The sequence below is a fragment of the Lytechinus variegatus genome, chromosome 9 (genome assembly GCF_018143015.1).
Source record: "Lytechinus variegatus isolate NC3 chromosome 9, Lvar_3.0, whole genome shotgun sequence".
NCBI classification, from domain to species: Eukaryota; Metazoa; Echinodermata; class Echinoidea; order Temnopleuroida; family Toxopneustidae; genus Lytechinus; species Lytechinus variegatus.
The window spans coordinates 37,971,794-37,987,946 of NC_054748.1; the positions used below are offsets into that span (position 1 = coordinate 37,971,794).

Sequence of the window (16,153 nt, forward strand, 5' to 3'; positions counted from 1 at the left end):
ATTTCAAATTTAATACAAAGTGGAAATTATGTTCGAACATCGCGTCGTAGTCAGATCAGTTAGTGTGCGCCGGCTTATATCGTAATGCGTATCTCTAGGTAATTCATTTCCCATAGACAAGATAGACTCGTGTTTTAAAGAAATCATTGAAATAAGGAGGAAATTCAAGGGTTGAATGTTTACTACCAGTGGACAGGATATATGTCAGACATTCCCGGGGACATTCCATATCTGACCAGAGAGGGGTACCTCGACAGGCTCATTTTAAAAATAAATAAGCATTTATGAAGACTATGATAGGATCAAATTCATATGTATGATGGCGAAAATAGTCAAATTGACTGGTTGCCAAATAAAAATAAGAACCTCCCCTCATCACTTGAAAGAGTAAAATGGCCCTAATTCTTCCGCCAGTAAAAAAATGTATATATCTTTCCGATTTGGAAAAGGGAAGTTCAGTAGGTACCCTCCTAGAATCAGTGTTAGATTGTCAATCATATTCATTCTTTTTTTCAATCAGCAACATCAAATTCAAAAATTGAGAATGGGTTGGCTCAAATGAATATCTTTTGCCTGCCAGTTGTAATTATAGCAGTGGCGTACCGTGGGTCACGGCATTGGGGGGGGGCACAGGCAAAAATTTTGAGTCGCTCAGTGAGCGCGCAAAGCGCGCTCAATTACCAGGTATAGGCCTATTGACCTTATATAGAGACATTTTAAGGACTGTGCCATTAAACGGATATGTAATGTATCTCACTGATCAAATGATGCGAGCGCGAAGCGCGAGCTGAAAATTTTTGAAATTCATACCTAAAAAGGGTCAAAATAAGCTATTTAATAAAAATAAAAAAAAATACGTATCTGTCTCGCTAAACAAACAATGCGAGCGCGAAGCGCGAGCTGAAATTGTTGTATTTATTGACCCCGAACAGAGACAGTTTAAGGACTATTTTTAGAAATCAAATAAGAGAATACATATCTCACCATACTCATCTAATTTGAGTGCCAAGCGCTTGCTGATTTTGTTAGAAAACATGAAACACCTTTTGTAGTCATTGTAATCATGATTAAAATACGCATCTCACTAATCAAATATTGCGAGCGCGAAGCGCGAGCTAAAAATTTAGGAAATTCAGACCTGAAGAGAAGCATTTTAAGGCTTGTTTGTAGGAATTTACGGAGACCATACGTATTTCACGTACAAAATGATGCGAGCACGAAGCGCGAGCTGAAAATTTTGTATACATTGACCCCAAACAGGGACATTTTAAGGACTATTTCTTTTTTTGAATCCATTAAGAGTATACATATATCACCATAGTCATCCAATGCGAGTGCCAAGCGATTGCTGATTTTGTTAGAATCACATTCAAACACATGAAGAGCTTTTTATAGTCATAGTAATCATGATTATCATACGCATCTCAGTAGCGCAAAGTGAGAGCTGAAAATATAGGAAACTCAGATCTGAAGAGGGGCATTATAAGGCTTGTTTGTAGGAATCGACTATGACCATACGTATTTCACTAAACAAATGATGCGAGCGCGAAGCGCGAGCTGAAAATTTTTGATATTTACATTAGAAAAAGAGACATTTTAAGGACCGATTTCAGGAATTCATGAAGAGCAGACATTATCTCATCAATCCACTAATTCGAACGTAAGCACGAACACGATTTTTTTTATATGCAGACCTTAAAATGGGGCTATCACTTTAAGTAGTCATGAAAAGAAGCATATGTCACTACATAAAACAATAATAATTCGAAGTGCGATGATATATATTTGGTGCATATTGACTTGAAAACAGGACGTTTTGGTACAACATGATTGTACATGTATATCTCGTTAAACAGACAATGCTAGTACCAGGAATAATGAACAAATAGGCCCTGAGCACATTATGTTTCATAAAGTTATGAAAAAAAATAATTCTTATGTAATATAACACAACATATAATATAATATAACATTATAATGTACAATAAATTCTTCTTTCCCACGTTTCTTTCTTCTCCCTCTTTTTCTCCCTTTTCTCCCGTTTTTTTTTTTTTTTTTTTTGGCCAGCCGATTGGGGGGGGCACGTGCCCCCCCCATGCCCCCCCGTAGTTACGCCACTGATTATAGGCCCGTGTACTCTGAAGCCCGCCGCACACCTTCCAATAAGTCTACGACCCGATTTTGGAACACAACGTAGTAGAATTGGATGCTTACTGTTATTGAGGCATGAAATATCTGACTGTGTAATGTTTTGAATCATCATACGAATACCTACATAATATGATATCATCCTTGTTAGAATGAAAGCGAATTCAATATCTACATGTAGTCTTAATGACGTCATATAGCAATTGTACGATTGGCGACGGTTTGAAAAAATGGCCTTTACTCCAAAGTAAAAGTTTGCAGTCATCCAAAATTGTTATATTAGTATTCTTTCAAATTGATTTGGACCTAAAATATAAAAGATACTTTTCATTCACATTTTCAGAGTATGATCAAAGTGCGATTTGTTCCAAAATCGGATCGTCAACCAGTCGAAAGGTGTGCTGTGGCCTAACCAGTGCAGGTTTATTAATCAGCTTTATTTGGCACTCAAATTATTCACAACTGTCTGTCTGGGAATGATAAATAAGAGAGTTGTCTTCACCATTAAAGAACTATATATGGAAGAGCACAGTAAACATATTACACACACACACCAACACACACACACACATATATATATATATATATAATATATATATATATATATATATATATATATATATATATATAGTGAATTCCCTGGACCCCAGGGAAGAACAGTTTTGTTATATTAACAAAGCTGAGTGGGTTTATCCAGCCATCTCACTATACTTTTGATTTTATTATGTACATACATTTACCTTGTATTGTTTTTAACATTGTGATATAAAAAAATAAATACCAATACCAATGAATGAATGAATGAATGAATGAATTTAAATCAGAGCGATATCGATAACATTGAGAGGCTAGATTCACATATTTTTACAAGGTTCTTGGTCTTTAATTTCTACATCAACACAAATTAATCCAACTGTTCATTTAATCTTGAATTTTGTAAGTATTGTTATGGTATAAGTATTTATCTATTGTCCATAATACGAAATTCTTCTAGTTTACGTGTCGTGCAAATACATACTAAAGACAAGAAACTATGTAAATTCATACACAATACATGAACAATCATTACGCTTTCAATCACTGATTTGTGGAACATTATGATCTTCCTGTCAATCCTTTCTGCAAATATGTCAACGCAACATCAAAATATTGATTTGTGTATGAAGTTTTATAAAGCACATATATATAATAATCATGATAATATTGTTATAACACTTAAAGACATCAGACTGCCTCAATCGTATGCATTCAAAAGTTGAAGAGTATCCCTATCTATTTACTTATTTATAAAGTAACATTCTCGTGTAGATATACTGGTGATACATTTAAAATACATTTAAAAGATAATACATTTAATGCATTTAAGATGTGACAGTCAAGGAGATAAGTATACCAAAGACCGATGATTATATTATTCATAAAGAATGGGATTTTCGTATCGATATACTGGTAATAATAACATAGCTAACACTAACCCCTACTTTATCATGTTTTGATAATAGTTTAGAATACATTAACTCAAAGAAATAGTTTAATATACTATGACAATTACCCTCACTTTTTCACGTTTAACATCTACGCATAATAACAAAGACATTAATTGATACATTTAAAATGTGACAGACAAAGAGATAAGTATGAGAAAGACCGATGGTAATATTATTCATAAAGAATGGGATATAAAAAGTTGGGTTAAATACATGGGAGCTATTATAAGCACAATTCGTTTTTTTTTAAATAACAGAAAAAATGAGAAAATATTGGTAAAGGTTTGATGAACATCCTTCAAACAATAAGAGTAGGCCTAATGATTTTTTTAAAACAAAATTTGTGACGACATGCGTCATGCGTGAGCAACCTTTCTGTATGTCATGGTATAAATTGTGAACTTTTTTCGTATAGACAGGGGTATGAAATGACGGGTCAGATGATCCACAGCATTCACTATCAGATTTTGTTTTTAAAAATGTATTTATTGAAATTGATATCACATAACATTATGAAAGAGCTGCCCGTCTGTAACGACACAAAATACAAATTTGAACATTTCACAACGCCCATATCCTTTTACCTATTTCTTCATTCCTTCATCGATTTACAATTCTTTATATTTTCTGCTTTGATTAATGCCCGATCATTAAGATGAACTCCCTCTCTTTTTAGAGTTCCCTTTCTACCCAATATTTGGTAATTTTTTACACTATTTTTTACTACCAAATACATGTTTCACCTTAAAGGCCAATGGTTACACTTCGTAATTCCGATGGTTCCGAAACACGTAAATTGCCCAGACCTCGATATTCGTTAATCCGAAAACGAAAAAGGGTTCGTTAATCCGAACATTTGTGGCGTAATTCCGAAGGTTCGTTAATCCGGAAAGGAAAAGAGAGTCGTACTTCCGAAGGTTCGTTAGTCCGAAAACGAAATGAACAACGAACCTCATTTTTTTTCGGATAAACGAACCTTCGGAACAACGAACCTCATTTCGTTTTCGGATTGTCGAACCTTCGGAACAACGAACCTTATTTCGCTTTCGGATTAACGAACCTTCGGAATATCCGAACCTTCGGAATAACGAAGCTTCGGAGTTACGAATGTATACGGGCCAATGGACCTAGTTATTTTGAGATGACAAGTATTTGATCATGAGATGGCGATAGCATTCGCCCATTTTCATCCTCGTTTGAAATTGAGCGCCAGAAATTCATCAATTCATCCACCATCTCAGAGGGCGCTGTCTGCCGAAAGTAAGCTGTCTGTGTGAAGAAATCCAAGAGTTTGTTACCAAAGTCAGACTGGTCGTCGAACACTTCAGTGATGTCCCATTTCATAATAACATCTGATGCGATGACATTGAAGCCTTGACTCTCAGCGAACTCTTTAACATCCGTTGAAGTTAGCGATTCGAATGATTGAATAGCTTCTGTTAACCATGCAAATTTGCTGAATGATTTGGAGATGAGGTCACCTAAAGGTATGCCACACACACACGCCAAATAAAACGAATATTAATAAAGAACCATTAACATGATCAATATGTAATAATAAAAGAGGCGTAAAAGGATCAGGGTCCCGTTTCATAAAGAGTTACAACAGTTATAACTTTGCCATTATGGCAACTACCATGGCAACAGGGCTCAGCAGCCAATGAAAGTCAAGGTTACCGTGGCATTTGCCATAATGGCAAATTTACAACAGTTGCAACTCTTTATGAAAAGGGCACCTGTTCTGGGACCTTATCATAAAGAGTATCTATCCTGCTTAACGCTGGGAAGTGATGCAAAATTGGACAGAAAAAAATCAGACACAATGAAGTCGCACAATAATTATATATCATTATTAGCCATTTCAGTTCAACAAAAAAGTACATCAAATAACAGATACAATGAAAATATTCATGGTAAAAAGGAATTGGTCTTCCACAGGCTATTGTTAATAGCGAGTTTTTGATATGCACGTCGACTAGTGGACTGCGACGAAAGTGCGTCATAATAGTCTACTTTGTGTTTACGGTATACAGAGCCGCTGGAGTAAATCACCACGTGGCTTCAATCAATGGGCAAGGATTTGATTGCTCGTTTACTACATTTCGAACGAGCGTGATCTGAGCGAAATCCTCGGTCGTCATCATGAAGCTGGCGTGTCAGGAATGGCTTGCACATGCTCAGTGTCTTCCAATCATGTGCTCGACTGAGTTTGTATACCATCAACACAGAGCAGACTGATGACGTACTTTCGTCGCAGTCCACCAGTCGACGTGAAAATCGAAAACTCGCTAATTTATTAAAAACAGCCCGTGGAAGACCAATTCCCTTTTCCGTGAATATTTTCATTGTATCTGTTATTTGATGTATTTTTTTTAACTGAATTGGCTAATAATGATAAATAATTATTGTGCGACTTCATTGTGTCTGATTTTTTTTCTCCAATTTTGCATCACTTCCCAGCATTAAGCAGGATACATACTCATATGATACGGTCCCAGAACAGGGGCCTTTTTCATAAAGGGTCTAATACTAAAAAAATCCGTTGGGTGCTGATGTGCACCGGCACCCCCCCCCCCCCCTGGAAGCACCAAGTTCATGAAGCTGTTGCGTATTACCTTTCTTACAAACTACAATGATGAATCCATCGTCTTTCATCATGGATGTCAACTGTGAGAAGGTCGTCTGAAGGCCAGCGGTATAATACAGTGAGTGTATGGAGGTGATAAGATGGTACTTGGTTCTTGCCAAGGTGCTCGTGGTCGCGAACTCAGTCAAGGAACCATTGAAAGATTGAAAGGTAATGTGAGGTTTGTTATCGACATTCAATGAAGCCACTCTATCTTTGAAGGTTTGTACCATACTCTCGTTAGGATCCACTGAAACACTGCTTATGGATGCATAGCATGTTTGAAGACTCTTCAGTATGTGAAACTCATGAGGACCTGTGTTACAAACAAATATGAATACACTCTTAAAAATATTCATGAGGGTAATTATGTGTCCAACCAACATTGGGCCCCGGGGGGGGGGGCACTCGACCAAAAAATTAGTGGGGGTGTGCCGCGGGCGAGACAAAAAACGGGGGCCTTGGAGCGGGCTTATTGTAAAAAGGAGGGTCCTCGGAACGGGCTTCGGAACGACAAATGTTTGTGAAAACGGGGGTAGCGTGTGAGCGCGTATGCATCCCTACGGAACGGTCATGCGTGCATGTTGCAGCTAGCGCGGCCTCCGCCGGGGAGCTCTGCGGCCGCTTTTCACCAAAATTGCAGCTCATTCAACGCGATCGGAGCTGCGTAACGAAAAATATGCGAAGCTTTGGAGCGGATTTCTCTCTTCTTTTTTCTCGATAAGAAGAAAATGCTATGCCTTGGAGCGGCTTTCTTTGTTCTTTTTCTCAACAAGGCAAAAATGCTAAGCCTTGGAACGGAAATTTGAGTGTAAAAATGGGGGTCCCCTCCGCGGCACATATACCCACTATGCCATACTGAGTGCCCCCCCCCCCGGCATTGGGCATTTCTTTTGGGCATTTTCATTTATCCAGTTAAAAATATTCATGGGGGTAATTATGTGTCCAACCAACATTGGGCATTTCTTTTGGGCATTTTCATTTATCCAGTTGCTCCATGAGGGTAATTATGTGTCCAACCTACCTTGGGCATTTCTTGTGTGTATTTTCATTTATCCAGTGTGATGAAAATTTTCCCATTCTTAAGTAATTGCTGCTTATTTTTTTAACCTTACTGGAAAGTATGCTTAGCGCATTGGGTAAAATACTGCCTAAAATTCGCGCTCGCATTATTACTGGAAGAAGATACGCAATGCCATCCCTTTCATGATTTGCAAAACATGAATAGAGTGTTCCGTTTTTATGTCTGAAATCGTAATTTTCCGCTCACCTTCGCGCTCGCGTCAATTGCTTAATTATATACCTATCCCGTTCATGATTGCAAAAAGTGCTGAAGATATTTTTAGGTCGGAATGTCAACATTTTTAGCTCGTGCTTCGCGCTCGCATTATTTAATTTTGGTAATATTTATCGTCTTCATCATGTTCATTGCTAACTGCAAAAATTCGCTAACAGGGGCCGCGGAACGGTTTTCAAAGTGGGGGGGGGGCTGACCATGAAAAAAAATCACAATCATATGATCACATTCACGTTTTTGTACACGGTCTTGGGAAAATCCCCCCCCCCCCGTTTCCGCGGCCCCTGTGTAACAGGTCACATTTGGATCAGGCCGGAGCGTATATTAAAAATTTCCTGGCGTTCTTCGAGCTCGCAGTAATTATCTAGTAACATATGCATCACAAACTGCCCAAAAAGTTCAATTTTCAGGACAAAATACATGAAATTTTCAAAAGTTTGAGTTAGTGCTTCGCGTTCGCAATATTTATATATTATGTCATATTATATCAAATTTTATTCAATTCAATTAATCTTTGTCAAAGCCGATTAAGGAGACTATTTAAGGGATGGTTCAAATCGGGTGGGTGCTTCATGAAAGTTGTCAGCACTGACTAAATTGTCAGTGCTGACTATTTTAGTGAAACCCTTGGTTTTGATTGGCTGAGAGACTCTGACTGTTACTATGCTAACAGTTGGAGAAAGACAACTTTCCAGTGCTGACAACTTTCATGAAACGGTTCCCGGATAACAAAACACGTAATTATTGAATTTTAAAGATTTGCATAATTCTGGTGAAACAGTTCTAACCATGCACTAGATTACCTAAGGGGGGGGGGCAGACCCCTGACGAGTCACAACTGATCCAGGGGACGTGCCCCTCCCCCCTTTAAGGAGCAAAATTAATCATTTGTAATGTAAAAATGCTATGAAAACAGACGTGTGCCCCCTCTTTTTAACTTTTTTTTGCTTGTCTTTTTTTTCTGGTACGAAATCCTTTATTTGTGGTTGAAGACCTTTTTTATTTTATTTTTTTGCTTGTCAATTTTTTTCGCGGACGAAATATCCTCCAAAAAATTCCCTACCCCTTCTGGAAAATCCTCGTTACGCGGCTGTAAGCATGTCTTTATGAATATTCATTAGGTAGGTTGATGATGTGATATCCCATTTGTTCTTTTGTATTTCATTATATGAATTTAAGTTTATTCAAAAATTTTCTGCCAAAAACTAAAATAACTGGATTTTAATGCCGCAACTTATTTCATCATAATGGAGACAGAACATGTACACATGTATGAAGATATGAACCAATTATGATTTCATGTAATAACATTAGATAAAGGAAAGTGGGGATGTGACATCATCAGCCCACCCAATGAGTATATTCATGACGATGTGCATATCACTATTTTCACAAAATATTGATAAATTTTAAATTCAATAACTTCTTTATTTTGTTATCCGATTTTGATGAATTTTTCAGCATTTCGCTTTGTGAATTTTACTCTATTTATTGAGAGATAAATATTTTCAGCCCGGACCATCCCTTTATAAAAAACAACATAATACTGTTCAAAGGTAACATAATGTAGAGCCGCTCATCACAGAATGTATACATGTTCCATGGTGCATTGAGACAAAACGAAATACATGTAAACGTATCATTACAGTGGAAAATAAAATTACAAAATTATTTTCTAAAAATATTGAAAGGCTTGTAAGACACACCCGGCGGCACACCTAAAAAGGCCCGCAGGCAAGGTAGCCTACAAGAGAGAGAAGAAAGCAGCTTTGGAGCCACTAGCGTACCTAAGGGGGGCTGCCCCCCCCCCCCCCCTTTGAGAAGCAAAATTAATAATTTGTAATGTAAAAATGCATTGAAAACAGACGTGTGCCCCCCACTTTTAAACATTTTTGTTTTGCTTGTCATGTTATTTTTCTGGTACGAATCCTTTATTTTTTTGTGGTAGAAGACTTTTTTTGCTTGTCAAAATTTAGGGCGGACGAACTTCACCCCCCCCCCCCCCCGTGGAAAATTATAAACACGCCACTGGTGAGGCACATGCACCTGAAAGGTAGCCTGTGCAAGAGAGAGAGAAGAACGCAGCTTTGGAGCAGTAAGCTGAGGGCAAAAGGGGGTCACGTGAAGACAAGAGAGAGGAGTCTTATTATTCCACAGCTTTGAACCATACACTGTGAGCATGGTGAGCATGATTGATTTCATTAACCATGTTAACGGGGTGAGGAGATGATTGTGATGTCTCGTGTAGTAAGAATGAAAGAAGTCTGTTGAAGAAAACATGTTGTCAAAAATATGAGGTAGAAATTGTTTGTGATATTTGTACATGAATAAAGCCGTTTGGTATTTAACAATGTCATGAAAGCGTAAAGTATTTAGATGCATATAGAGTGGGCGTGTGAGCGCGGAAATCTGCAGACGTGAGAGTGCGGATGACCCTTTTTTTAGAGGATCAGTATACGGTTCAAATGTCCTCTATTTTTTTCTTTTTTTAATAGATTTTATTGATTTATTTCATTTCTTTTCTTTCCATTATCCACATAAAAATCAAAAATACATAAATACAATTACAAACAAAAATGAACCGAAATAATGACCCTTACATTTGCAAAAATTTGGTAATGTAAATTATACGATTAAAATACGATACTTATATCATCATTTTATCGTGTGTATGTTAAAAAAGAATGGGTGAAATGAAAAGAGAGACCAGCTGAAAAGCTTGGCTTGTTGGACGCTGATCTCTCGAATTCGTAAATAATGTAAATAATGTAATATAATGTGAACTTGGTAAATGATCATTTGAATCATTGGAACGTAAATAGTATGATAATCGCTGAAAGTGTGGAAGATAAATGCATGGTCATGGATGATTAAAAAAAACATGATATGTTTTCATGGCAAAAACAGTATTATTGATTGATTGATTGATTATTTTATTTCCATGCAACAATTGAACATACAACATAAAACGAATTAACAATATTTAAATATCAGAACAATCATTACATGGGAGGGGACAGTCATAAGCACAGAGGCTTGAAAAGGACACCCCTCAAGAAATGACTATACGGCCCTAAATGCGTCTTTTTTTTAATAAAAATAAAATAACATTTACATTCTCCATATACGCAGCAGGGCCAAAATGAGAAACATCAAGCATGCCACAAAGATATAAAAATAAATAATATTACATAATTATAATGATGATATGTCAGCCGTGTATCGAAAGATAGTAATTTATTTATTTTTTGTAAGTATTAAACAAACAAAAAAACAAAAAAAAACAACAACAATGACTTAGATCGAATAGCTGTTAATAATAAAATGTTTGAAATCGAACTTAAATTTATTCAATGTAGAAGCGTAACGTATTGTTATGGGTATATTATTCCAGGTATCAGGACCAGTATGTCTTATTGACCTATGAGCTAAAGCGGTTATTGGGTTTAATAAATGAACATTTGTTGAAGTTCTCGTAGGATAATTATGAATGAAAGAATTTAAAACGAACATATGATTAAATGTGGTTGGTAATTGACGACAGTAAAATCGATACATAAACAAAGCAATTTGAAATATATGTATGTCATCCATTTTCAAAGTTTTAAAACGATTAAAGAGGGGATCAGTATTTTCATAATAACCAACACCAGCACATAAACGAACAGCTTTCTTTTGCAATAAGAAGATATGATGATTTTTTGATTTGAATGAGCCCCAAACAATATTACAGTAAGTTACATGTGGCAGTAAAATAGAATTATAAATTGAGAGTAATGCTTGAATAGGCAAATAGTATTTTACTTTAAACATTATCCCTATGCATTGTGACATAGATGTGAGTATTTTAGATATATGATCATCCCACGTTAAGAACTCATCTATAATGACACCTAAAAACCTCACATTGTTTCTTTGTGCTATAGAAATATTACTTATTTTTATTTCTTCTGTATATTGATCAGATAATGCTTTAGAGCTCTTGAAATTAACATAATATGTTTTTTGCAAGTTTAACGATAATTTATTACTTTGGAACCATGTGGATATTTTGGGCAATTCATTATTCAAAATTTCAAAAAGCCTTTTTTTATCAGAGCTCGAAGAAATAACTGTAGTGTCATCAGCATAGAGGATATATTGCAATAGAGGTGAAGAATAAACAATATCATTAATATAAAGAAGAAATAAAAGGGGGCCTAAGATTGAACCTTGTGGTACACCACAATTTATATACTGCAAACGAGAACTAACTGAATTTATACACGTAAATTGTTGCCTATTAGAAATATAACTTTTAAACCAATTAAGGGTAGTACCTCTGACTCCGAAATATTTTAATTTATAAAGTAAGATATTATGATCCAGGGTGTCGAAGGCTTTGCTTAAGTCCATGAAAACACAAATTACATGCTCCTTTTTTGCCAAAAGAGAAGATATTTTATCATAAAGATCAACAAGAGCTAAATCAGCAGAATGAAGTTTACGAAAACCATATTGGGATGGATTAAATAAATTATGTAATGACAAAAATGAGACTAATCTGTTGTAAACAAGGCGTTCTAATATTTTTGAAAATGATGAGAGAACAGAAATGGGGCGATAATTCGCAATAAGTGTGCGGTCGTCCTTTTTATATATAGGAGTGACTTTTGCAACTTTCATGTCACAAGGAAAAACTCCAGATGACATTGAAATATTACATATATGAGTAAAAGGAATTATGATTGTTAATATAATATTTTTAAGGAGATTGTTACTTATCTCATCATATCCATAGGAACGTCTGGTTTTAAGATTATTAACAATTTTTAATATTTCCTCAGAATTTGTTGGATTAAAAAATAATGTATGTTGACATGAATTCCGTAAGTAATCTGCAAAATTAGTAGTAGTATTAGGTATTTTTGATGCTTGTTCTTGCCCAACATTGATAAAATAATCATTAAAACCGTTAACAATATCATCCAATGTTTCATATACAACATCGCCATGTAAATATTTATGATTTACATTAACATCCTTTGTTTTTCCCAATAACTCGTTAATATTTTTCCAAGTAGCTGACATATCGCCTTTGGTATTTTCAAATTTTTGCGAATAATATAATTTCTTTGCATTTTTAATAATACATGTTAAAACATTTCTATATCTTTTATATTTAGTAATATTTTCAGGAGAAGAATTCTTTAAACTAATCTTATAAAGTTTATTTCTTTTTCGAATTGATTTTACAATCCCAAAAGTAATCCATGGTTTTCTGGGGGTTTTTGATGACTTTTTCAGTCTAATTTTTGGAATGTTACGGTCTAAGTGATAATGCAATTTTTCAATGAATAATTTATATGCTGTATCAGCAACGTTACAAGATAAAACATCTTCCCAATGTTCGGATTGAAGTTCGGTTACAAAAGTTTGAATATTTTCAGGAGACATCCTTCGAATGTATTTAGATTTTGCAATAGGCTTTTTGTTTTGTCCAAGTGTAGTGATCATGAAAATAGGAAGATGGTCAGAAATATCTGAATATAATATACCAGACGATACATGTTGCTTGTCAGTGTTGGAAAAAATATTATCGATTAAAGAGGAACTTGCAACAGATATACGGGTAGGTTTATCTATAAAAGGTATAATGCATACGAATTTAATAAGTTGACAAACGTTTGACTCTGTTTGTTTACATCCAGAATATCAATATTGAAATCACCAGATAAGTATATGTCTTTATGTTCATTTGCAAGTTTATGAAGAACAATATCTAGATCAAAGAAAAAAGATTCAATATTTAAATGAGGTGGTCGATAAACAACACCTATCACTGAGTTTTTTTGATTACAGTTGTCAACCTCAATAAATAATGATTCAGCACTATTATTCTGAAAATTTAAGTCTTTCCTAATTTTAAATTGATATGTTTCCTTAATATATATAGCAACACCACCGCCTTTCGTATTATTTCTATCAACATGAAGAAGTGAATAACCACTGATATTAAATAATTCTGGAGATTTGTCATTTAACCATGTTTCAGTTACACATATAAGACTATATTCATATTTAACAGAAGAGAGCAATTCTTGAAAAGCATCAAAATTCTTACACAAACTTCTTGCATTGACATGAAGAATACTAAAGTGTTCATCTTTGAAAGTAATCTTATTTTCGAATTCATGGGGTAAATAATATTGGCAAGGAGAAACTTCAATAGTTTCATTTAGTTGCAAATCTGTATTACTTTCCATCATGAAATAAACATTCATATAAAAAATACTTGCACACATTAATGAGAATGTGCATAAAGGCAATCACCTTCCTTGCATCTTGTAATAAATAATTGTAACAGTAATATTTATGAATCGATACACGACTGACACAAAGATATACTAAAATTACTTGCTGACTTGCGTTTATATAAGTAAAGTAATAATTATTGTAGATTATTTCAAGACTGATAATCAAATTAAGTACAAAAATATTGTGACATGCTAAAAATATGGCAGTAATATTATACAGTTATATTTTATATAATATAAAATATTATACAGTGCGCATCAAAAAAAAGTTCACACTCAGAAAAAATATTTACTGATTTATTTCAATAGAGAGTGAGAATCTTTAGAAATAATTTGGGGAAGAGTATTTTGGAGAAAAAAGGCTGATTAGGTGATATTTCACATTTATGTTGCTTTAAAAGAATAAAATTAAGAAGTGAGTTTGTGAGTGTTAGGACTACCCTCAAGGAAACATACAAAAATCAACTTTGATCGGCCGACTTGGGAAAATATGGGGAGGGTGGAACAGTTTTATTGGCGAAATAAGCTGGATCCGCCCCTGAATTTGTAATAGAGTTTTTGGTTCAGAATAATGAAAAGACAAGGATTAAGGGTTGTTGAGGTGTGTTGGTTAGATTTCCATCGGAGCAACTAAATATCATGGAACCTGTTAGGTATCAAAGTATTATTTTTTTATAAAACAGTTTTCTTTGAAACAGTAAAGATTCTTGGAAAGAATTAAAAACAAACAACATCCTGCATACCTTCTCCTACTCCTACACTCAAGATACTGAACTCTTCATCACGGTCAAAGGCATCAGTCAGAATCTTCATCACTTTGGTGTCAAAATATTGACTCACTTTTTCAACAAGAAACTCCTTCTGGGCGATCTTATAGAATGCATTGTAGTAAGTATCTTCGTATCGTTCATGATTGCCTGTCAGAGGAATTATATCTGTTGCAGACATTTTCAAGATGGAGTCATATACAAAATAGCACGCGCTAGACTTCGACAACCGACAATTGGACAACCGACAAAATAGAATGTTAATGATTCGTTTTCACCATGTACATGTAAGTTCACGTTCATCACGGCCCATTAAACCACGTCGACCAAAGGTGCAATGAACTCGTGGAGCCGATCATCGACATTATGGGGGGGGTTCGAGTTGAATGAAAATTTGACAAGCAAAAAAAAAGAGGTCTTCACTTTTAAAAGGGGGAAGGGGCACACCTTTTTTTTTAAAGCATTTTACATTTTTACAATTTTTTCAAAGGGGGGGGGGGCACGGGCCGGCTGTGCCCCCCCCTATGGATCCGCCAATGCCCTACATTATTTTGAGATAATCAGCAATCGCTTGTGCAACCCATTCCGCGTCATAATTGACCTTATCTGTCCTGGTGCCCGTTAAAGTATCAAACTCAAAAAATTTGCGTAACTTGATTTTCAGCGAATGAGGCACCCGTATTCGTGACTTGCGCTTGATTATTTGGGGGTTATTTTTACTTGCGTAAAACGCAACTCTTTCTGCAACAGGCCCCGAACTCTAAAGGTGTTCTTAGATGGAAAGGGGCACCTAATTGATCTTAACCTAAGGGGACACCAAATTGATCTAAATGGGGGGGGGGGTCAAAATGATGCATAACTAGGGGCACCGAATTGATGTTTAGCATATAAACATCTTAAACATAAGTTCTAATAAACTTGAGGCGCGCAAAAATCACCTCAAAATGACTGTGCGCAAATTGGCCCTTGATTAGGGGATTCTATTTTTTTTTATCTTTAACTCGGAGAAGGGGGGGGGGGATGCGGTAGTCTGCTGGTCAAGCCCTTTACTCGAGTAATACTTTAGTCACATTTGCTCTACGGCGGCCGTACGGCGAGTCGAAAACAGCCGTTTTAACATTTTTTGTACATTCTACATATAGGTGGTCTGAATTAAAATTAATGAAACGGCTGTTTTCGACTCGCCGTACGGCAGCCGTAGAGCAAATGTGACCAAGGTATAAAGGTTCTGAATGTGCACTGCAGCCTACTCTTGCCTTGTGAACTGAAGGCCCTCTCGCTCAGCAAGTTTTGTATGTGCTAGTCTTTGAGTGGAGACATGCTTGTTGATAAAAATTTCAATCAGGGTCTGTGCCTGCAGACTAAAAGCAACAAGTTTTGTATGTGCTAGTCTTTGCTTGGAGACATGCTTGTTGATAAAAATTTCAATCAGGGTCTATGCCTGCAGACTAGGGCGGTGGCAACATGGTCTTAGGCCTAAAGTTAGAATATCCCAATTAATTTTAAACTCATGGGGCGCCATTATGATTTAA

General features: G+C 35.7%; 1 protein-coding gene across 1 annotated transcript; it reads right to left on the bottom strand.

The window, feature by feature from the left end:
* Positions 1-4,657: 4,657 nt before the first annotated feature.
* On the bottom strand, positions 4,658-14,802 carry LOC121420956 (histamine N-methyltransferase B-like). Its single transcript, XM_041615514.1, has 3 exons — positions 14,598-14,802; positions 6,251-6,577; positions 4,658-5,116 (listed from the first exon to the last, which is right to left on the bottom strand). The coding sequence occupies exons 1-3, from the start codon at positions 14,800-14,802 to the stop codon at positions 4,767-4,769; spliced, it is 882 nt and encodes a 293-aa protein (XP_041471448.1). The 3' UTR covers positions 4,658-4,766.
* Between the last annotated feature and the right edge of the window lie 1,351 nt (positions 14,803-16,153).